The sequence below is a fragment of the Anthonomus grandis genome, chromosome 16 (genome assembly GCF_022605725.1).
Source record: "Anthonomus grandis grandis chromosome 16, icAntGran1.3, whole genome shotgun sequence".
NCBI classification, from domain to species: Eukaryota; Metazoa; Arthropoda; class Insecta; order Coleoptera; family Curculionidae; genus Anthonomus; species Anthonomus grandis.
Window position 1 is genome coordinate 1,158,004 of NC_065561.1, and position 24,866 is coordinate 1,182,869.

At 33.5% G+C, this 24,866-nt stretch overlaps 1 protein-coding gene and 1 long non-coding RNA gene across 2 annotated transcripts in view; both read left to right on the forward strand.

The window, feature by feature from the left end:
• The window catches only part of LOC126745611 (uncharacterized), a 711,162-nt gene that overhangs the window by 456,236 nt on the left and 230,060 nt on the right, over nucleotides 1–24,866 (forward strand). The window contains exon 2 of the mRNA XM_050453549.1: nucleotides 12,764–13,098. Coding sequence (XP_050309506.1) covers nucleotides 12,764–13,098 — 335 coding nt within the window. The remainder of the gene's footprint in view (nucleotides 1–12,763; nucleotides 13,099–24,866) is intronic.
• LOC126745617 (uncharacterized) lies at nucleotides 18,345–22,392 on the forward strand. Its single transcript, XR_007663614.1, has 3 exons — nucleotides 18,345–18,427; nucleotides 21,973–22,095; nucleotides 22,152–22,392. It is a non-coding gene; the product is annotated as an uncharacterized LOC126745617 (long non-coding RNA).

The window sequence follows — 24,866 nt, forward strand, 5'->3', positions numbered from 1 at the left end:
TATGATAGAGGTGCAATAACATCTCGTGCAAAATTTTCCATACAGTTGACTGAGAGGTCTCTTCTTGATTTGCGATGGTGGATAGTTTTCCTGGTAGTTAGAACCTACTTGGTATCACTCGATTGCCCGCTTTTTACCTCTAGGTAACTTTAAGTCCGCTTTAGTGTAAGGTGAGTTCAATTTACTTTAATAAGCAGCATACAACAAATGGCTGATTGAATAGATCTTAAATAAAGCCAATTAAATACAGCAGCCAATGAGCTGAAACAAAATGCAAATTACATGATTCAGAACAATAAAATGTCTGACATTATATAAACGAAACTTGAAGGAAGGTTAAATCATATTAAAAAACAACGAAAAAATTTAATTTAAAGTGATATCTCTGGTACTTACCTTGCCTGTGGATCACCCCTTCCTAATTTAAAAAGAAGCTCAAAAATATGAGCCGGCAAAAAAATATTTGGCTTAAGCCATCTTAAGCGGTCGGCTGTTCAGATCAGAAAAAACTAAACCTATTCTCTTTAACAAAGGAACCCTCATGCAGATTCATCGGAAGTCAAAAAATTTACAGTATAAATAAATAAATTTAATACAAAAAAATGAAGGATTGCTTCTAAGCCATCCACCTAAGCGTGACGCTTCCAGATAATCAAATGACTGTCTTTTGCATAAGTGAAATTGGAATATTAGAGAAATATTGATATTGAAAAATCATAAAATAATTAGTCATAAAGTCCGGCGAATCTATATTATTGTGAATACAAAGCTTAATAAAAATATAGTAATTCCATCTGATCTTTCGCAATAAGGTCAACATAATAAGTTCACAGGCTATGAGCACCACTGACATGAAATATAAACGTAAAGTGAAATGTTAAGACAGACATTTTGAACCATAAGCAACCTGCACTCTGCTAAGTTAAAGAGAGAAAGACGGAATTTAGTTTGTTATAAAATTACAAATATTATTGTAAACGAAAAATATAAAATAACGGTGAATGATATAAGGTTCCAAGTAACTTCCTGTAAATAACGAATAACAAAATATCTACAAAATTATCTTATCATGAGGTCATACAATTGAGGTGATACATAATACAAAATTAATATAAATAATAAATCAAATCTTTTGTAAATAGCAAAATACATAGTTATCTTAACAATAGAAAGTGAAAACTTTAAATATGCGTAGGTGCCTAAAACCATTGTTAAATAGCCAGCACCTAATGCCACCTATGCACACCCTGTGCAAGGGAATGGTACCATAGATTTTGAAGTTTCACCATTTTATGAGTAAAAAAAAGGGAACATTGCGATTGTTGTATATAACATTATTCTAACGGAACATTGATATGCTACACGCTTGTTATTCCAATTCTGCAATTCTGATATTTCTTAGTCGCCCAACAAATTCCTGTCTTTAAAAAGATCCTAGAATCAAATGTAAGCAGGTATTACGCAACACTTTCTTCCAAAATTTTTAGAAATTACCTCTTTCCGTTAAATTACGATCTACTCTCAAGAAAACTGAATGATGTGGCACTCGTTGATCAGAAAATACCTCTTCATACAACTGTCTTTCTTCCATACAATCACCAAAAGCCCTTCCATACATAATATGAATATCAGCTTGTTCTTCATACGTAAAATTCATTTTTGCTTTTTAAATTAAGTACACAAAGGAAATTCTTATTATTAATAAATTAATTTAAAAAACACTCTCCTAACTGATCACTATAGATCACTAAGCCAAGCGTATTTTACAATGACCATCATCGATGATCTACAAAACTACAAAAAATGTGAACATCAGAATAAATTTCGTAAGTAATTCTCTCCATGATAGTAAAAAAGGTTTTTATGGAAGGTATTTACAATACACGATTTGAAATTGGGTACTGAACTTCGTTTTAAATGCATGCTAATTTTAATACGAATAAACCCACATACATAATCAGAAAATTTTTAATGTCAATGTTCTCGTAAATGGAACATTTATCGAAATGAGCTAAGAGTTCCTTTTTAAAAAACGTAAAAAACCACCTACCTATTTTAACCACTATATAATGTTATAGAGTACACCAATTTTTAAAATTTTATTGTAAACGGTTTTAAAGTTATAGAGAAAAAATAGTCTTTAAGGCGTCTTATTATATTAAGGGAAATAACTCCCTTTCGAATTCGAATTCGAAGAAAGCGTTTGCGGACCTATGTAAGGTCCGCAAACGCTTTTATTTTGCTTGCGGACCTACAGTGCCGGCCAAAAGTAGAGAAACTTTTAATTTATTTTCTAATTTAATAATCTATTCAAAATTTTTGTGACACCATGTATTTAAAATGCTTATCTTAGCCTAAGCCATAAATTCATACCAAAACAGTTTGAATATTTATCACAGGAATGTAAATAGTAAAGAATGTTTTTTTTACTTGAGGACATAAATAGAGAAACTTTTTGTATTAAATATTTTAAATTAAATAGGTCTCGTTTGAAGCAGTTCGTTTTCGATTGTGAAGAAGTCTATTTAGTATTAAAATACCTCGAGGTATAAATTTATCTGAACAAATAAAATAACTTATAATTGAGAAGCACAATGCGGGAGTGAAACAAGTAACAATCGCTAGAGAACTTGATCTTCATAAAAGTGTCGTTTGTAAACAAATCAAATTGTGGCAAACTAGAGGCACTACTGCCAGCATGTCTAAGCCAGGTAGACCCAAAAAAACAACATCTGCAACTGACAAGCTAATTAGACGGTGTTCTATAAGAAATCCATTTTTCCCCGCAGAAGATATAAAAAAGGCATATCCCAGCATTTCCCTTTCAGTTCGATCTATTCGAAGACGTTTATGTGACGGCAACTTAAAAGCCAGGAGACCGGTAAAAAAACCTGTCATTTCAACGAAAAATAGACAAATTCGTTTAAGATTCGCAAAAGAACACTTACATTGGACCTATAATCAATGGAAAAACGTTTTATGGTCAGATGAAAGTAAGTTCAATTTATTTGGGTCAGATGGTATGAGATGGGTTAGACGACCCGAGAATGAAAAATTCAACCCAAAGTACATTATTCCCACAATCAAACATGCAGGCGGTAATGTGTTGGTGTGGGGATGTTTTTCCGGGCATGGCGTTGGTCCACTGGTGAGAATAAATGGGATCATGAATTGCCAATATTATCTAAACAACTTAAGGAATAATATGCATCCCTACGCCGAGGATAATTTGCCGTTAATTTGGAAATTCCAGCATGATAACGACCCCAAGCACACTTCTAACATTGTTAAAAATTTCCTAACCTCTCAACAAAATTCAAGTTCTGAAGTGGCCAGCTCAAAGTCCAGATTTATATCCCATCGAGAACTTGTGGGAGCATCTAGACAAAAAAATCCGAATAAGTTCCGAAATAAAGACGAATTATTCCAATTTATAAAAGAAGCATGGAGTGAAATTTCCGGAGATATTATACACAATCTCCTTGAATCTATGCCAAGACGGTGTGGTGAAGTTGTGAAGAATAACGGTTATGCCACAAAGTATTAGTGTGCTTTTATCCACATTTTGTATTATAACATAATTATGTCATAAAAATAAAAAGTTTCTCCATTTTTGTCCTTAGAGAAAATTAATTTTGTTTGCATGTTTTGTAATGAATCATTTGTTTTCATTTTTTTTTTCTAATTATTTTCATCACTACTAGATATAACCATAAACATTATTTACAATTACTCCGAATTAGTTTTAATAGGAAAAAAATAAAAATATTAAAAGTTTCTCCACTTTTGGCCGACACTGTATGTAAGGATTACACCCGCAAAAGGATACCGCTTACTTTTGAATCACCCGGTATATTTATTCTTATTTCTTGATAAGGCTAATTTCTTTTCAAAATCGGGGGTAAATTCATTTAAATGTAATGACTGTAATGCTATTTACATAGGGCAATCGGAACATAAAATTTCCACCAGAATACAGCTTTGATGGACAAGTACAGGGATACTGACATTATCGAAACTAAATCGACGTTTGTGAATCATATATTGGCCTTCTTACATGGCTTTTCTTTAACCCAGGGAGGTGATATTTTACAGGAATGCTCAAAAGGCAAAAAACTGAATCTGTTAGAGAAAATGGAAAGAACAAAAGCTAAGAAAAGCCCCGTCCTTGTGTGTGTTATTGTCGTTTGCTTCTTTCAACATCACCTTATTTATAACAACCTCGCTGTTTGAATTTTCTAAAGTCCTTTTCTTTTTTAATTTTTACTGTTAAAATATTATATAAATTATTAATATAATCTTAATATTTTCATGGTTTTTTGTGTGACTTGGTGGCTTTTGAGTTAAACGCGCGCCTGTGAATTTTAAGGTTGCTGGATGGTTCCCACTTGTGACATTTTACGTTTTTACTTTTTTATTTTTTATATGTTTATTTTTATCTACGGTGAATATTGTTAACCTAACCTAGCTTTTGATTTATTGTGAGTTGTAATATGATCTGTGCAGGTGTAGGTTTAGGTAAAAAGTTTATCATATTTTACAAGCTTTCTTTTTGTAAAATTTTTAATTTGTTTTTAGGCCTAATGATGCGCCGATCGGAGCGAAACACGTACACCTTTTTTAAAAATTATGTATAAGTTTATTAAAACCCTTACTTGATGTTTTTACTTCTGTTTTGTTTTTTGTGTGGTCCCTTGGAAAAAGAATGGATGATACGTTTTCATACGAATTCTTGCCTTAAGCTTATATTTGACATAACAAGAAGAGAGCATATACAGTGTGTCCAAGATAAGGATGTCTATCATGGACATCTCGGCAGCTATAGGAGATACGAGGTTGATTAAATTAGGGAAAAGTTGCGCATTTTAGAGCCTAATAATACGTTGTTTAGAAAGTTTTAAAATTTTGAGTAGTTCCGGAGATATTCGAGAAAAACCGAAATTTGCCAATTTCGTTTTTATTTTTTTCTGGCGTTATTTAAAAAGGTATGGAAAAACAAAAGACACTTTCTCATGTCCACTTTTTAAGCTCTAAAAAATGACTTTGCGGGATTTTTGTACGACGTTTTGTTTCATAGAAACCATCATCAACTTAATTTTTTTATATGGCGCGTAAAAAAAGTAAAAAATTATTTTTTAATAAATTCCGATGGTTTTGATATAGTAGGCTGTGAAATAATATACTACAGTAATATACTACTAATCTTATACTACAGCAACGCCGTTAAAGCTGGTCGTATGTATTGAAATAACTATCCAGACAGGAAACAACCTAGTACAAACATTTTCGGACGATTGGTTTCCAATCTTAAGCAGTATGGTGCGTTTAAGAAGCCAGTATTTTTAAAAAATAAGCCCTGCAATGAAGAAAAAGAAAATAATGTGGTATTAGCTGTAACTTAAAATTTGGAAATATCTGTTAGAAAAATTGAAAATACCACACAAATGTACACCAGGTGTCAGGAGGATGAAACATTTCCCCATATGACTATCTGGTCCGACGAGAGCATGGTTACAAATAATGGAATTTTTAACCGGAAGAACATCCATTATTGATCAAGAGATAATACCCGAGTACACCGAATGTCAAGACATCAGCAACGTTTCGGTTTTAATATGTGGGTTGGCATTTTTGGAACAGATTTAATGGGCCCCTTTTTTTACAACAATTCCCTTACCTCGGCGCAACTTATTGGAACGCGATTTGGAAGAATCCTTGGACAACTTACCGCTTGCCAAGGTTAGAAAATGTTGGTTTCAGCAGGATGGTGCGCCCGCACACAATGCCCTAATCGTGCGAGAGTATCTATCGAACAGATTTCCGGAAAAATGGATAGGAACACATTCAACAGTTCCATGACCTCCTCGTTCCCCAGACATAATTCCGCTCGACTTTTTTCTCTGGGGCTATTACAAAAAATATGTTTATAGTCATGTTTTTGAATCTGAGGATTAGCTGAGGAGAATAGTTCTTGAAGCATTTGAGAGCATTACACCTGATATGTTAAGAAGTGTTTTAAACTTGACTGTTAAAAGATGATATCTGTGTTTGGAGAATAACGGTAATTTGTTTGAACATTTATTACTATAATTTAAATTTAATATTTTTGGGTTTCTAGTAGCTAGTCTTTTAATTTAATAATGTGTTTAATTCTTTAAAATAATCACATGACCTAGCTACGTGACGGTATATGAATAAAGTTTTTAAGTTGTCAATAACGGGATTTTTATTTAGTATTTCAAAATATGAGTAATAGTAGCCTACTGCTCCATACTCAGCGTCATTTCACCGCCTACTACATCAAAACCGTTGGAATTTATTAAAAATCCAAATTTTAACATTTAAATACTGTAGGAACATATTGTTTCATCAATCAATATTATCGTAATAAAATATGCTATTTTATACAGGGTGTACTTTTTTTACGCGCCATATAAAAAAATTAAGTTGATGATGGTTTCTTCATTCATTTGATTTTTTTTAAAAAGTGGCAATGAGAAAGTGTCTTTTGTTTTTCCATACCTTTTTAAATAACGCCAGAAAAAAATAAAAACGAAATTGGCAAATTTCGGTTTTTTCTGGAATATCTCCGGAACTACTCAAAATTTTAAAACTTTCCAAACGGCATATTGTTAGGCTCTAAAATGCGCAACTTTTCTCTAATTTAATCAACCTTGTATCTCCTATAGCTGCCGAGATCCCCAAGACAAAGCATGGATAAATTTGGAAAATCGACGATTGCTGCATTCTGTTTGTTTTTTTATAAGGCGCTTAAATGGGAAACTCCACCATATCTAGTTAGAAAGGTGACCTATCGAACAGATGTATACAATTTAAATATAAGAAGGAAAAATTTATTAAATGTTCCCTCTCACAACAAATTTTTTTTAAAAAGTCATTTTCGTATGTAATAGTGCACCTTGTAAATAAATTTAAAATATAAGACTTTTTGATGTTCGAGAACGCATTTAGAGCAAAATTTAAGCGGAATTGGTTCAACGCATAATTTTTTTTTTTAATTAATTAAAAATAACTATAAATATTAATGTGCGAATTAATATCTTATAATAAAGTAAAAATAAGTTTTTTTTTCGTAATATTATATACAAAGATAGAATTTAAAATTGATTATAGTTTAACTTTGCCCTCTTCTTTTTCTAGCCCATTCCTTTTTTTAGGTATATGTTTCAGTTTATTTTTTTTGCATACAATTTTTAAATTGTAGGGCATCAACAGAATTTGGGGTTCAACTTTTTGAAAGTCACCCCTAAAAGTCTGAATATAATGGCCTATTGGTCACTTACCTCCATTATTACTATGTACGTAGATATAAATTATTACTATGTGTGTAAAAAATTATATTATTAAGGTTAACGAATAATATTCTTATTTTTCTTATTTACATTGAAATAACATAGTGTTGTTCATCGTCTCTGTACCTCTTTTTGTACTTTTTTTTTGCTTTTTGAGTGACTAATAAACGTTTTTATTATTATTATTATTATTGTTATTATTTATTCGTGTTTGTCTGATCAGTATTCTTGTTCGTAATAATTGCTGGATTGCGTAATAGCATTTAGTTCCTTATAGTTAATACTCCCTTATTTGTACTTAAACGTTATATCTCATGTTATTAATGCCGAAAGGTATCGAAAATTCAAAGTTGTTCTCATCCATAGTAACATGTCGTATTCTATCAGCTGTATTTCGTGTCATATGCATATCTTTCTTCTTTATCTCCTCTTTTTCGAGTGTTATAAAGTCTTTATTCACGCCAATTGGCTTTCTTCACACAACATCTAGATCATCTGCATACGCTAGAATCAGTCTGGATACGCTATGCCAGATATGCTTATACTTAATTCGATTTATCTTAACACCTTTTTTAAGGCTAAGTTAAATACGGCTGATAACAGTGAATCCCCTTATTTAAGGCCAGTTGGTATATGTAATATTTTGTTATATTGACTATGTATTTTAATTATACCATATGATCCGTCAGCGCCGTTTTCTGGATATTTCAAGTTCTTCTAATGCTGACCATACCGATACCGTTTGCTCTGAAGATAGCAAACTTAATAAAATAGTATATGCCTGTATAAAGTCAACGAATAAATTCTAGCATTTTATCGAATTCCCAGTATTATTCGAGCAGTTCTAGATTATTTCCTTTTAAATCTATTTTGGTATTCTCCAGCTAATTCTTCTGTATATGTTATGATTCGGTTCCTAATTATGTTGGACAAAACTTTATATAATGTGTTGTGATACCTCTATAGTTGCTGTATGACATTCTATTTTTCTTCTTATGTATTGGTATAATACCTTCGTTGGTACCTGCTTCCTCTTCGCATACTTTATATATCAGCTGATGTATGGTATCTAATAGCTTCTGTACACTCTCTTTTGAGCATTCCGAAATGCCATCTCTCTCAGCTGACTTATTATTTTGTTTTATTATTATTCTCTGAATGGTGGGTGAACCCAGACTCCAACAATGTGTCGTTTATCCTTTTTTTGATATGTCTGGTCTTCTATATTAACTGGGTTGTTAAAGTATTCTTTCTAGATATTGATTATATGCTGGTTGCTAGTCATAAGTTCACCATCATTATTATTTGGCATTGTAAAGGTTCCTTTTTTATGTGTGTTCACTTGCTTGTAGATTTTTTCTATGCTGCTCTGTATTCTATCTCTTTCCACTTCGTGTAGTTGTTCATTTTGTGATTCTCTTTTCTGTTTGTTCGTAAGTTTTTGCATTTTGTTGGATAGATTATAGATTATGGATTCTTGATTCATATTTTTCTCTATTACACATTTTCGTTATTGTATTTTGTTTTTCGGCAAGTATTCCTTTGTTAGTATTTCTTTGTCTAGTGTCTACCATTTCGTAATATATCTGATTTCTCATTATAATCTTGTTAGATCCAAGTAGTTTTGTGTTTATCTTTATGGAAGAACATTGTTGATTTTATCCACAGGTTATCGAGACTGCGAAGTCGATATGCCTGGTCCCAAAGGTGTCATTAAAAGAAGCCTGTAAGTTGTGCTTTCCAAACTGATTCCAATTGATTGTAATTTTTTTTTTTTTATACTTGAAAATTATAATCTCATAAAACCAGCAGCAAATCTTAGTTTGTTATTTTACTTAATGTTTATTATATTATTTCATAAAAAACTGTCTTTAATGTGCGTGTATGGCTACTAGTGATATGTTGTATCATTTTTTATGTAACCGGGTTGACTATATTCTATCTGTCATAGATATAAAGGAGACTAGGTTACTGATTATCAAAACCTGTCCCAAAATCGTGCCTGCCTTTTTCACTATACAGTACTAGCGATTTGCTATTCTAAGTATTGCCGAAATTTAGACACCTGATCTTATTTCAGTAATAATTAATAATTGTTTGAAAACTATAACACTGAAAAACTCATTTGTTCTTGACTATATTATACACAGTCAAGAAAATCTGAGAGTCTGAAAAAAAATCTGAGATCTTTACTAATCATATTGTTTGTAGATGTAGACTCGTGAAAATACATAAAATAAAACGAAAAACAAGTATAAAAATATAAACGAAAAGTATAAACGAAAAATAATATAAAGAAAACAAGTTACCGTGAAACGGGGTTAAATTGATCATTTTGTTTGTAAATTTGCTTGTAACTCTTTTGATAACTGCATATCGATATTAAAATTAATCATAAATGATTGTGTATGGATGCCGTAAAAGGATTTTGCAATCGTATCTGCTCTAAATTTAAAGTTGTTTAAAAAAATGCCAAAATAAGGTGGGATAAATTTCATACCAAAAGGGGGGTGACTTTGATCAGTGCCATATAATTGTATTCTTCTTGCAATGCCTTAAAATGCATTATGAACAATTTAACCCCCGCTTAAGTTCATCAATCCGTTTAAAAGTTACAGATAATTCTAGGTTTTGGGGTGAAATTGATCAGTCATAAAATTCCACTAATTGGTTTTTTTTAGGTAAAATAAAAAAGACACATTGCAGTTTTTTAATACTTTGTTAAAAAGACTTTGTTAAAAGTTGTTTAAAAATACAAAAACTTATAAAAGACATTCAAAAAGTAAAGAAAGAAATCTTCAATTAATAGATAGACGCAGTAATGCGTATAGTAAGGATTTACATCTCCTTAATATCTACTGCTTTTTTGAATTGATCAATGATTTGACCTTTGACGCATTCAGCGGCAGGTTCTGGCAAAACAGCAATTATATCTGCCAACTCTATGGAAAACTCGTCGCCTTCTTGTGGTTTAAAAACAGTTTTTCTTCCATCGACAGATTTTAGTCCCAGAACTTCGAATTCGTTTTCATTAAAATTTTGAACTGTAGCTATGTAACGATAACACTTTTTCGCATGCACCTATAGGGACAAAATGTCCTAATTTTGATCTCATTTTGACTCACCTCCAAATATTCAATTTCTCCGTTTTCAACTGGATAAATAGATCGTCAGCGGTCATGTCATCGTCGGAATTATCATTTGTTATAGGCTCTTCAATGTCGCTGTCTGAACTGTTTGAATCATTTTGGGCTGTCACACTTTTCCCTGGCTGAACATCAAGTTTTGTTCTCTTCTTATTTCGTCTTGTTAAAGCATTTGAAAATCTCTGTTGTTTTAAGTAATTTACCAATACGTTCTGCGCTTGGTCTTGATTAAAATCTTCTCTAGGCAGCTTGTCTAATACTTGGTTTGGATTTAAAGGGACTATGCCACTTGCTTCAAAAGAAGAGATAAGATTTCGTTTAACCGCATGAGGTATTTTATCTTTGGTTAGTTTACTATTCTTTGTCACCAAGGTTTTTTACAACAAATGTGGGAAATCCTTTTTGTCAATTGATGAATATGTCGGATACGTATTTTTCCATTCTAGCAAGACTTCTCTCCAGGCCATTTTCAATGGCCTGAAAAACCCTACGTCCAACGGCTGACATAAATGTGTCGCGTTCTTTGGCAGGCATACAAATCCAATGTTATGTTCTTCACACAGTCTAATAACTTCTTCTGTAAAATGTGAGGCTAAGTTATCGCCTATTAGAATTTTTCGCCCTTGCTGTCTTTTGGCATGTGGAAGAAACGCTGCGTGGACTTAAACCAGTCATTAAAAGTTTCGGCGTCCATCCACCCATGTGACGTTCGGTTGAATCGTGATCCAGCTGTACAGCATCTATCTATGCAACAATGTTCTAATTTTGGTCCTTGTTTAGTCCACTGCGCCCACATTTTTTCTGCTCGATAAATTACATATGGTGGCAAAAGAACTCCTGCTGCACATCATCACTGAGGTTGCAGATTTAGTAAAATTGCACACTCGTTCAGGGTATTTTACTCCACAGGAATATATTAGTTTTTTGCGCCCAGGGTCGTCAAGCAAATTAGTTTCATCATAATTATATACGTTGCACGACGGAATACCATTTAAATTTGTTTTAAGGTTTTCAAAATATTCAGTTAATGTTTGCCTGGAAACATTAACTGACATAAACAGCACAAACAGCGAAAATACCCAATCGGTACCGAGTAAATTGTCCTTAAATTTTGCCACTGAACGACCTTGAGTATCTAGTAGGTTTTTTGCCATATGCCTTAAATCTGTTAAATTAAGAGGAAACCCCCATTCGCCACAGATAGCAACACATTTAAGAATTGATTGCTCTTCATTGGAGCTAAAAACGGTTTGCCCGCCGTTACTTTTAACATGACGCCCATGGTATCTATTATTTAAGATCCCGTAAGAAATCTTGAACCATTTTGCAGCTTTGCGTAAACTCCACCCTTCATTTATGACCTTTTCTAATGCTTTTTCTATGGACCCTTGACCGTAGTCTTTGTACCTTCATGCCCCAACTTTTCTCTTATAAAGTCTCGGCATTATGTCAATATTCTCAAACCAAAAATATTATTATTACTAGTAGTACTATAACCTTAAAATTATATAAGCTTTACAATCTGCTGATTAATTTCACCCCATTCAGTTGATCAATTTGACCCCATCCAATAAATCTTAAAATTTGACAAAATCCGGCAACGCCGCAAACTTCATTTTGAGATTATAAATATACAAGATATTCAGGATACTAAATATATCACGCACATATCCACAATTAGCTTGTATTTTTAATTAGCAGTCAAATTTTAGAAGGTTATATTTTTGTCTAAATATTACTTACATATTTGAGAGCCGCAAACTCCAAAAAAAACGTTTAACTGTCAAAAAACATGCACATGGATCACTAGCTACACCATTACTGAATACGATTTTTTAACGAACGGAAAAAATCGCCACTAATATGCGCGGGAAATTTAAATGTAAAATATGTTGATATTTCACGGTACTTTTTATCTGCTAAACTTATCAAGTAATATTCCTTTTAATTTCTAAATGAAACGAAATTTAAGTTTAGTTAATCCAAAAATCCATATTCATGGTTCAAAAACAGATTAAACTTTTAAACTTAAATATTTTCCTAGGCGAAATTTCCTTAAGGAATAAATTTATTTTATTATGCTCTTTACCTAACCCAAATTAGCTTCTAAGGTTGGAATAATTCGTAAGAAGCGTTGTTAATTTCCCTAAAATTCATATTCATTTATGCAAATATTTTATTTCCTTCATTTCTCTTAGTAACAAAGACTCATATTAAATTATTAAACGCCCTGCTTATTTTTCTTTTCTAACTAATAAAAGATTCGTTTAATATGCCAATAATATTTTTTTATTCTTGTTTCAGTATGTTCGGGTCTTAGGAACGTCCACATCAAATTTCCTAGTGCAGTAGCCATAGGCAAAGACGCTACCTTACAGTGTTTTTACAACCTGGAAGGTGATAAACTCTACTCTGTAAAATGGTATCGTGGAAATATGGAATTTTTTCGTTATTCACCCGGTGAGTTCCCGCCTATAAAACAATTTAAAATTCGGGGGATAAATGTGCGGGAAAAAGACTCAAAAGATACGCAAGTCGTATTGGAAAAAGTCACAAAGGAGATAAGTGGAATGTACAGTTGTGAAGTGACCGCCGATCAACCGAGTTTTTTCACGGATATTAAGACTGCTGAATTAAGGGTAAGCATTTTAGCAAATACTTTGTTAGGAACATGTATATTTAGCTATAAAACTATTTTCAATAGGATTTAATACAGTGCAAAAGTTATGTCTAAATTCATTTAAAATTAAGGGATGGGTTTTTTGCAAAAACGCTTGAATCTGTCGATTTTTGTGCGTGAAGTTTGTACATACAGGATTGCTCAGAAGTAAGTTTCGACCATTAACTTAATTTTTTGAATGGAAAGCACCTTTTTTTGATTTCATCATGGAATTCTACGTATGTTTGATAAATCATGTCCTATACCTAAAGTCAACAGCTATCGAAAAAACACCATTAATGTAGTAAATAAAAAAAAGAACAAAAATTAAATATAATGTTCAAAATGGTAGCCATTCACGGCTTGACAATATCCAAGGCGATCAAGAAACTCTCGTTGTACATTTTCCATTATTTTCCGAGTTACGGCGCACACTTCTCTGCGAATCCTCTTTTTCAAGTAGTCTAGATTATTTGGCTTAATAACTAATACCTTGGACTTGAGGTATTCCCACAAAAGAAAGTCTATTGGTGTTAAATCAGGCGATCTAGCAGACCACTCGATGGATCCTCTCCTTCCGATCTATCAATTAGGAAAGATTTCCTCTAAAAATGTACATAGGGGCAGCATAGTGCAAAGAAGCACCATCTTGCTAGTAAATTAGTTCTTCGTCAGGACAGTCTGGGGGTCTGGGAATTAACTCAAATTGGAGAAAGTTGAGATACACTTGTGCCGTTAAAGTCTGTTTAAATAAAAATTTACATATTACTCGTCCGCGCACTATTTCACTCCACACATTTAGTTTTTGCGGGTACTGGGTGTTCACCTCGATCATCCAATGCGGATTTTCTATTGCCAAATATCGACAATCTTATCTGTTTACACAACCATTCAAACAAAATGTGGCTTAATCGGAAATAATAATAATTGTTACTAAATTATTATTTAGAATGCATATATTTTATTGTACATCTATCACAGAAAGCAAAATATCAAGTTGTTCATTGTCATGTCGAGCAGGGCGATCAGACGCCCATAACAGAACTCTTACAATTGGAACAAGTTCAAGTTTAACAAATGCTTTATTATCATAGAACATTATAATTCTGTTGATAAAGCTATACTAAAGATAAAGTCAAATAAATAAATAAAAATTATTTTAAGTAGCACTAAAAAAATTAAAAAAACAAGTTACAATACAAAAAATAAATAATCGGACATTAAAAAATAAGTTATAAACTAAGAACACAAAAGCTTAAAAAAAATTAAGATCTTCAATCTAGTACTAGTTAATATATTCAGGGAACTAGGGAATAAAAAACACTGTGCCGAGGGATTAAATTCTGTCTTTTGAGAATTCACTCATGGTATAGTAGAATTTGATTAAGAGAATATTTTTAAGTTTACTTTTGTTATTCTATTCTAAAAATTGTAAAACAGTTGGATTGCTTCAACGTTTTCCATAGATGAATATGTCATTGCATAAAATGGAATTTTTGGTAAGCGCTGAGTGAGGAACGGGTGTTGGTTAACCTGTTTATATTAATTTAATTAACCTGTTAATTCTGTTTGCCTTGTATTGTTTGCAGTAGGTGCTAGAAGTCTCGACTTTTTGTATAATAAACAGGATGTTTCGAGAATAAAAAGACAGCAACTTAGATTTTAGAAAAAGGGGTTTGCAGAATTCCTTTGGATCCATACCACATATTCTTCTGATGGTTCTCTTTTGAACACAAATATAAAGTGAAATAAGCCCTGATAGGCGCATTCCCAAAAAACTATACCATACCGCAAGTGACTCGATTAAAGCAAAGTAAGCCATGCGGGCGGAAAATCCAGGTTTTTAGAGACGATACTCAATACGTAAAACCCTGATGATAATTTACCTAAATACTTCAAATAGTTGCACCATAATATATTCACTTTTTGATACTGACAACAACAACGATAATAACAACTAAAAAACATAGTTTGCATTAAAAAAAACATATTGATGACGCCATGTTTTTTTTTGAGTCACCCTGTATATTTAATTTCCATGTAGAAAAATCCTAAATCAAATATTAAAATCGATGGGTTCGGGCATTTTTTTCAGAAACGGTCCATTTAATTTTTATTGAATTTATCCGCTACTTTACGAATGCACTGTATAGTTCAGTCTACCAAAAGCTACCTATCTAAATTAAAACGAAAATATATAGATTGAGGTATGCTTTGTAATATTCACTGCTAAATTATGTAACTACCTGAGTTGGTGGAGTAATGATAATGATTGGTAATTAATAAAATCCCTTATAATACCTAGGTCAATACTGAAAGAAAGGATGAGCTTATCAAAGTAATTCCTCTCAACCTCGTAACTCACTGTAACTCATAACTCAGCCGGCCCTGAGACACTCCAGGTCCATGAGGTATTTCCGACAATCCAACTTGTTACTGTAAATTTCAAAATAATTATCAGTTATTTTTTACAATCAGGAAGAGGGTGCTTACCCTTAAGTCTCTTAGGCAGTTATCTTCAGCTAAATAGGTAACGAATGAAACAAACCAAGCTATGCCAGGATCGGTTTCTCTAATGACTTTACAAGCGTTTTCTCTAACAAGCGTCCTTAGAAGTGCGATACATTTCTTTTTTAAAACGACTTGAGAATGAATGAAATGTAATTCTTAAATCAATTTAATATTGATTGAAATTATATTCCAGTTTTAATTACTTAACGCAATTACGGGAAGTTTACAAATTACTTAATACATTTATTTTAGAGAGAAATGAATATAGAACATTTTATTTCAATTTAAACTACAAGAATTTTACACTTTACAGAGATAATTAAAGTGTTTTTGAAGGTGGTAGACAATGGTACAGTGAAAACATCTTGTCGGACTTACATTGTCTTATTTATTTAATATAACACAACGTTTCGGTTGGTAAGTATCTCCAATCGTTATCAAGTGTAAACTGACAGCAAACTACTATTCTATAGGCTTATATACTAGATGTGTGCAGCGATGTGGAAAGAAAAGTCATCCGTGAAAAGAGTTGGGGGGAGGACACGCCTCTCTCTAGATCCTACACTGTCCTGAGAGCAGAGGCTTTTAGATGTTGGGTACATCGACGCTTGGCTGGCTGAAGATCCCCTGATTCTGTGAAATGAAAACTGCCTCTACGAACTTCCTCTTCCGCCAGTGCTGTTCCTTGTGCAGAATCTTGGCTTCTGACCAATGGATATTGTGTCCATTATGCCACGCGTGCTCTGCTATTCCGGATTTGGAAACCTCTCCTCTTGGAATCCAGCTGCGATGTGCCTTCGCTCTGACTTCTAGGAGGCGCTTCGTTTCACCTATGTATGAGTCACTCACATGGGATCTGGTAGACGCAATTTTTGGTATCCAACAGGCCATCTGGTTTGGTCTTTGATACCACGCTTCTGATAGTGGTGCTAGATCTAAAGGCAGTTCTAATATTGTACTTGCTGGCAATGCGTCGGATTTGTTTCGATGTACCCCTAATGTAAGGTATGGGTAGAAATTTGGTTGTCGTGATGGCCTCCTCTCTGATTTGATTTGGACGCGTCCTTTGGATGGTCCTACTTCTTAGTTTCTTTGGATATCCATTCTGTTGTAGGTCTTTGTAGATGGTATCCACTTCAGTCTTGAGATCCTCGTCGCTTCTACAGATGGTTCGAGCTCTATTGTAGAGGGATCTTGATGCCTGCTTTGGTGGTTGCAGGATGGTTGGACTCATAGTGAAGATACTGGCCCGTGTGTGTTGGTTTTCTATAAACTGAAGTTCGTAGATTTCCACCGACCTTTTTAATGAGGACATCTAGGAAAGGTAGAGCTGAGTCCTTCTCTGTCTCCATCGTGAACTTGATTGTTGGTCTGAAGTTGTTGAGGTGAAGCAGAAACTCCTGAAGTACTTTTTCCTCTTCGTCCCAGATGATGAAGGTGTCGTCCACATATCGAAGCCAGAGCTTGGGTTTGCAATGGGAGGCATCTATTGCATGTTCCTCGAACCATTCCATGAAGATGTTTGCTATTACTGGGAAAAGAGATGAACCCATCGGAAGTCCTTCGTCTTGGGCGTAGAATCTATCCTTGACCTGAAAGTAAGAATTACGAAGACAGATCTCCAAAAGTTCCATCACCCCGTCCAGAGGCAGTGTGGTCCCAGTTGAGAAAGCTGCATCCTTGCTTAGTTTGTCTCGGATGATGTTAAGAGACTCTCCTATGGGTACATTGGTGTAGAGACTTTCGACATCAAAACTCACCAATCTGTCATTGGTCTCGACTTCGATCCCTCCAAGAAGGTCTACAAAGTGGGAAGAGTTTCGCACGAAAGACGCTGCATTTCCCTGGATCGGTCTAATGATCTCCAAAAGGAATTTCGAGAGTTCTGATGTCGGCGAATTTCTAGAGCTCGTGATGGGCCGCAGAGGCATTTGCTCCTTATAAATCTTGGGTAGTCCGTATAGGTGTGAAGGTTTGCTATAATGTGGTGTCAGCCTAGAGCGTACCGCATCCGACAATGTTGAGGAGTACTTTTTAAGTGCTCTGTAAATTCGACCTTCTATGGTTGCACACATCTAGTATATAAGCCTATAGAATAGTAGTTTGCTGTCAGTTTACACTTGATAACGGTTGGAGATACTTACCAACCGAAACGTCGTGTAACATTAAATAAATAAGACAATGCAAGTCCGACAAGATGTTTTTCGATAATTAAAGTCTTATGAAACTTACATACTTTGCTAAAATTGCCGTCCCTCAGGTTCCTTAGTTGGTGGACTGCTTCAGACTCCGTAGTCTCTGAGTGTAACAACTCCCATGAAGAATTTGCAAGAAAAATACGATGCGAGGGAAAAGGTTGATCACAATTTAGCACAAATAAAAAAAAATCTAAGAAACAAATGACCCTTATGCAACCTTGCATAACCGTCATTAACATAATAAACTCAATAAACATTTAAAAAAATCAATGATTCACCATACACATCACTTAATTCAATATGAAAGCCTTGTTGGTGTGACATCATTAGTGAAATAAAATATTAAAATTGTTGAAATGCATGCAGCTTCATCCCAATGAGATCGTTTATTCTGTGCAACTACCCTGACTTGCCGTGTTCTGACTGAAACGTCAATGTCCAAAATTTGAATGTCAAACACAATCTGTAAGAAAGTGACAGTGACATGTTTACTTTTTAAAAATCTAAAATGTCTATTGTGTTTGTTTTCTCTTAATAAAACATGAGAAATAAATAAATGCAATTAGTTCTTATATTTTCTAGAACACTTCCAATCCTAAGGTAAGTACCAACGATCTTTTCCCCTAATAAGGAATAAGGCGGGTCCGGTAAAGTTAAAGGGACGTCTAAAAACCGATTTTTTTTTGAAAATTGTTACATAGAATGTTGAGTTTTTCGAGAAACATTTTATTGATAAAAAAGTGAGGATGAAGTAAAAAAATGCAAAATTTTAAAAATTAGTATTTTCTAAATTTGTATTTTTTAAATCAAATAGTATTTTCTACTTACGTATAATTCACAATTATACCCGGCTTGACTACACTCTATTTGCGACTAGGCATCACGTTGACCATTATATATGCTATTAATGTAAATTTAAAGCCTTAAGTAACAAAATTCTGTATTTTTGAAGGATTTACATCAGTTCTTTAGGTCATAAACACAAATTTCCACACGCAAATCTGAAATATCAAATATGTAAATACGGATTTATTTATAAATAAAAAAGACTGTCAAATGTCACTTACGTCAACAAATATTATTTATTCGGAATATCTACTACTGTACTATACTATATTCATTGAGCAATGGCCAAGCACCCAAACAAGCCCGTTCGCGTGATCAGCGGCGTCAGAACACGTGCTCCACTTGCTATTGGTCAGATGGTCCATGTGATATCCGGACCGTTTGATGTCGCTTTTTTACAGAGTCGGGTTGCATTTCCCAGTTTATTTTGATAGCATTAGGTGTTTATTGATTGTTATTAAAGGCGTTTTTAGTTAATTTGTTATTTTGTGATCGTTGTTGTTTTATTATGTTTGATGTCGTTGGTTGTTATTGTTAAAGTTAGTTGTTGGTGTTAAATTATTAACAATAATAAAATGTCGAGTACGGATACCGCAGACGAAGTATCTGGAAATATTAATTTAAGCCCTCCAAAAAAGAGAGTGAAAAAGGACATTTTGATAAAGCAATAAAAGAATTAATTTTAAACACATACAAAATGGAAATATTGGAACATCCTACAATGGCTTTAGGTGATATTGCCAATAATGTCGCAAGTCGGACAGGCGTTGGAAGTAAAAGTGTTCGGCGGATAGTGGCCGAATATAAGAAAACTGCTGGTGTTTCAGAGCCTAAATAGTTCGCAAATCGAACGACTACGTTTGATATGTTGCTTGATATCGAAAAGAACGCTATTCGTAGAAAAGTTTATGAGTTTTTTTTCAAGAATGAACTTCCAACAATAGAAAAAGTATTAAGGGTTGTTAATAAGGACAATGATTTGCCTAATTTAAAAAAAACCTTAAGTTAAACTTTAAATATGGAAAACGTAAAAGAAATAGTTTTCTCATGGACCGAAACGATATTAAGTGTTGGAGAAGGCAATACTTAACTAAAATTAAAACATTCCGTCAAGAAAATAACAAAATATATTATTTGGATGAAACGTGGATCACCGCTGGGCACACTAAATCTAAAGTTTGGATGGATAAATTTATTACTTCCTCGCGTCAAGCAGTTCTCAAAGGACTATCTACAGGGTTAAAACATCCCTCAGGTAAAATAATGTAATTGTGATATAATAATAACAATGATATAAGTGTGAAAAGTGCTCGTTTAAGGCACGCGGACGGCGGAACGAGAGAAGCGATTTTTAACGCACTTCTCACAAATATTTTATATAAAATTTTTTTTTACGAACAAAAATACGTATATTTATCTAAATTTGCCAAATTGATGTAGGATGGTTGGTTAATTAACTTTTTACATGGCGTGTAAAAAAAATTTCCTTACCAGTGTACTAAAGTAAAGCTTTTGGCACTAAAAGAGGTACTTTTTTTAATATTTTAAAAAAATAAAAAAGAAAATAAATATATTTTTTTAAGACATTAATTAAAACGCTACGTTAAATTTATTTTCTTTTCGAAAAGGGTTAATTACTCTTCGCTATTTGAGTATGCGTAAATTTAAATGTGTACAGAGTATTACAAACAAAACGAAACCTTGGTCTTCTGGAACACTGGGTGGAACTAAAAAAAATTTTTTTTCTGCAGATAAAAAAAATCAACTTCTCCGAGCACTTCTTTTAAAAAAAGGGTTACAAAAAGCCGACGTTGCTTTTTTGTTATAACACCCTGTATATTTAAAGAGGACTTTTTAGATTTACTTCAATAATATATCTTTCGCATCACTTCAAGTGTCAATTTAATTTATTAAAATATTTCAATACTTTTTTGTTTCATTATGTTGTTGTTTAATGACACATTTGTTATACTTTTTGCATATTTTTATACATAGATACTCAGACTGGTAAATATTTTTTTTTTAGGAAAGGGACAAAGGCTAATCATCTGTCATATTGGTAGTAAGGACGGGTTTGTTCCTGATGGACTTTAGTCAAAAAAAAGTGGCGACTATCATGAGGAAATGGATGGTCTTTCCTTTGAAAAATGGTTTGAGGGAATACTTTCCAAGCTTAAAGGCAATACAGTTATTGTATTAGATAATGCCTCTTACCATTCACGAAAGATGGAAAAAGTACCAACGACAGCTTCAAAAAAAGCTGATATTCAGAGTTGGCTTCAACAAAAAAACATTGAATATAACGACAATATGATAAAAGCCCAACTTTTAAAACTCGTCAACAGTAATAAGAGTAAATTCAATTGTTATATTGTTGATAAAATGGCCAAGACGCATCACAAGACAGTTCTTCGACTTCCGCCATACCACTGTGAATTAAACCCAATAGAACTTATCTGGACTAATATTAAGGGATATGTAGCAGAAAAAAATACGACATATAAGTTTGCAGATGTTCAGATGCTATTTCATGAGGCCGTAGCACGAATCACTTCCGAAAATTGGAAAAAATATATCGCACACATAAAAAATGTCGAACAAAATATGTGGCAATTAGATAACATTATGGATGAAGCAGTTGAGAGACTGTTAATACCATTGGGAGATAGCAGTTCCTTATCTAGCGAAAGTGACATGGACTAGTTTTTCATGTGAAAATGGACAACATAAAATAGTACTCAAGTTATATTACAGTAAAACTTTACGGTGCATAAAGTTGCCACTTTGCGTACGCCTTTGGAGCTCAAGGAAAGTGCTTTACCTTGCTTATGCGATTGTTAGCTTACTCATGTGACCTCATATTTTTCATATCATAAAAATATTCTCTTAACTTAATTCTTGAGATGTGGCTGATTGCTGGCCTTGCAATCGTTTTTCAAGGCTTTAAGGATAGCAAATACCTCGAAAACAAAAAAAATCTTAATTAAAAAAAATTATTACTTAATTCTAAATTCAAAAAAAACATACATTAATTTCAAAATCATATAAAAAATTTAGCTAATTACCAAGTACTAAAATAATTAAATTTAATTTATGGTTTTCATTTTCAATTAAATTAATATTTTAATTTAAATTCAAATATGCCTCCCTGCGGAGTACGTCCCTGGCCACCTGACGATGTCCCATTGATCACGCGTTGGCATCGTGCATCGTGCGTGCATTTGTTTATCTCAGTGGCCGCTGCTCCATGAATATACTTTAGTACGATTATCGTAATTTTCTGTCCTGTCTCATTATAGGTACGGCTTGACCATCTTGGCCTCTGAGATTTGGTTGCGCAGTAGCCTAACGCTGATAACGCTCGGGAAAAACTCATTTAAATGGAATCTCTCGTGGTGCTCGCATCGGTGATTTTAGTACGGGTGCATAGTCAGTATATATTAAAGTTTTTATAAGTGTAATGTACCGCTTTTTACAGATAGACTGAACATAAACACAATCATGCGCTGCGCACGTGATTGTATAAAACAGAGAGAGATAGGCGCTGATAACGTCTAGGGGACAAAAGATGGTTCTCCGCTGCAGGTTTTGAATTGTGGACGGGCCGCACTGTAGGTGTCGCTTCCGAGTTCCGATTAAACCAATCAGAGCAGTCCTATCCACCTGCAAGTTAATGATCACGTGCGTGTCACGCTTCCAGTATTGTTTTGTTTTAGTCTATCTTGGCTGTATACAGACTTTAAATATATTATTGTATCGATTCTCGGTCTCTACAGTCAGTCTTGAAGAAGAGTAATTTCCAAAGTTTAAAAATGCCTTTTACAAGTAAAGTAAAAAATAGTGGACAAAGTCGTGAAATAGTTAGCAACGTATTGAAGTTTATGCAAGCAGAATCAGTGGCTGCTGGCAATGGTGAAGAAGTTATTCTTCTCGCAAAGGTATGTTTTGATCTGAAATTTCTTGGAACAATGGATTAGCAATGGCAATGGTCCTTAATCTCACCCAAAAGGCAAAAAGCACTTCAGTTAACCAATAAAAATTATTTATTTTTAGGTTCAGGAACGTGTTGCTGCAGCAACAGGTGTTTCTATAAGGAATATACAAAGAATCAAGAACGAAGCAAAACTAGTCGACATGGGCCGTACGAGAACATTTTTAACCTCCAATAAAAAGCGACCTGATCGAATACTTAAAACTCATCTGGACGAAGCGGACTTGGGAGTTTTGAGGAGAACCATTATCAACCACCATGTTACCGAAAGGGAGGTTCCTACTTTAAAGACGGTCCATAAAAAGTTTGTAGAGGACATGGAGTACCAAGGTTGTAAAGAAAGTCTAAGAAAAGAAATACATAAAATTGGGTTTCGATGGAGGAAATTGAAAAACAACCAGAAAATTCTAATGGAACAATAGCCCATTAGAATGCTGCGGATTGAGTTTCTTAGAACGATGCGCCAATATAGAGGAGCAAGTCGACCTATAATATATATGGATGAAACATATATCCATAAATGACTCATACTCATACGAAGGGATGGAGTGATGAATCCCTGGTAGGACTTCAAAAACCAATAAGCAAGGGGCCGCGCCTTATTATAGTGCATGCCGGTGGCGAAAATGGATTTGTCCCCAATGCCTATATTAGGTGGGAATCGACCAGCACGAGTGGCGACTACCATCAAGAGATGAACTACGATAATTATAAAAAGTGGATTTCAGAAAAACTCCATCCCAAATTTGCCACAAAACAGTGTTGTGGTCATTGACAACGCTCCGCCCCATACCACAACAAACAAATTGATAAAGCGCTGACAACATTGACCAGGAAAGCGGAGATGGAGGAATGGTTAAGGCTAGGAAATATCGATTTCGACAAGAAACTGATAGAACCTCAGTTATACAACATCATAAAAATGCACAAACCTAAATACAAGAGGTATGAAATCGATGACGTTTTTAATAGAAATGGTCACGAGGTTTTACGGCTACCCTCTTATCACCCAGACCTAAATCCTATTGAGCTGGTTTGGGTAGAAATGAAGGAGTATGTGGCGAAAAGAAATGTAGATTTTAATTTTAATAAAGTCATTGAGTATTGTGACAATTTCTTTGAGGAATTTCCAGTGGAAAAATGGAACGTTCGATGTGAGCGAGCCAAAAGGTTTGAGCAAGAATTCATTGACAAAGAACCAACAATGGATATTGTTGTGGAGAAGCTGATTATTAGGTTGGGTGAAGACAGTGACTCTGAAAGTGATTGAACCTTCATAATTTCTAAAGTTTTGTATTTTTTCGGATCATCCTCACTTTTTTATCAATATTTTGTCCACACTCAACATTCTATGTTAAAATTTTCAAAAAAAATCGGTTTTTAGACGTCCCTTTAACTTTACCGGACCCATTAAAACAAAACAAAAAGAAAATTCAGCAATTGATTCCCTAAATTATTCACAGAATGGATAAGAATAAATGGCTATGATATTTTCCATCACACAAGATGTTCCCTGACTGCTGCCTGCTAGCAATACTGATTGAATTGAACAATTATGGAGATTCAACAATGAAGACATACAACAACATTAACAATAAAGACATGAAATGGTATAGTGCGACAAGTTACCTGTGTACCAAATTAAGAATCAATTTAATATTCATAGAAGGCATTTATTATTTATTTCATGCTATCACTCTTTTGTATTATACAGTGCATTCACTTTGTACTTAATTTATGCAGAGTAAATAGTTAAATTAGATAGAAGGTTTTCTATTTGTACTTCTATTGGATATAATAATAATATTATAAATTTTGACTAATTAAATGCATTTTAATATTGACCAGTAAATAAGTGATGATCCATGTGAAAAAGAAACCGTAACAAAGTCTAATCCTTTTCGAAATTTTGGCTGTTTGAATTTCTTTGTCGATTCTTACGGTATGCCCAAAATATATACAATCACCGCCTAAAGTTCCGCATAAATTCGATAAAAATTAGAGACATGATTTTTTGAGAAAACGCTCGGACCCGTCAATTTTTATTTTAAGTTGCGCAACTTATTTCACATAAATTTTTGTATACAGAGTGGAACAAAAAAAAAGATATGACGTCATCGGTCATTTTTTTAAATGGAGCGCTATATTTTTTATTGCATTTATGAAATATAGGCAAAATTCCAAGCAAGTTTCATATAAAAC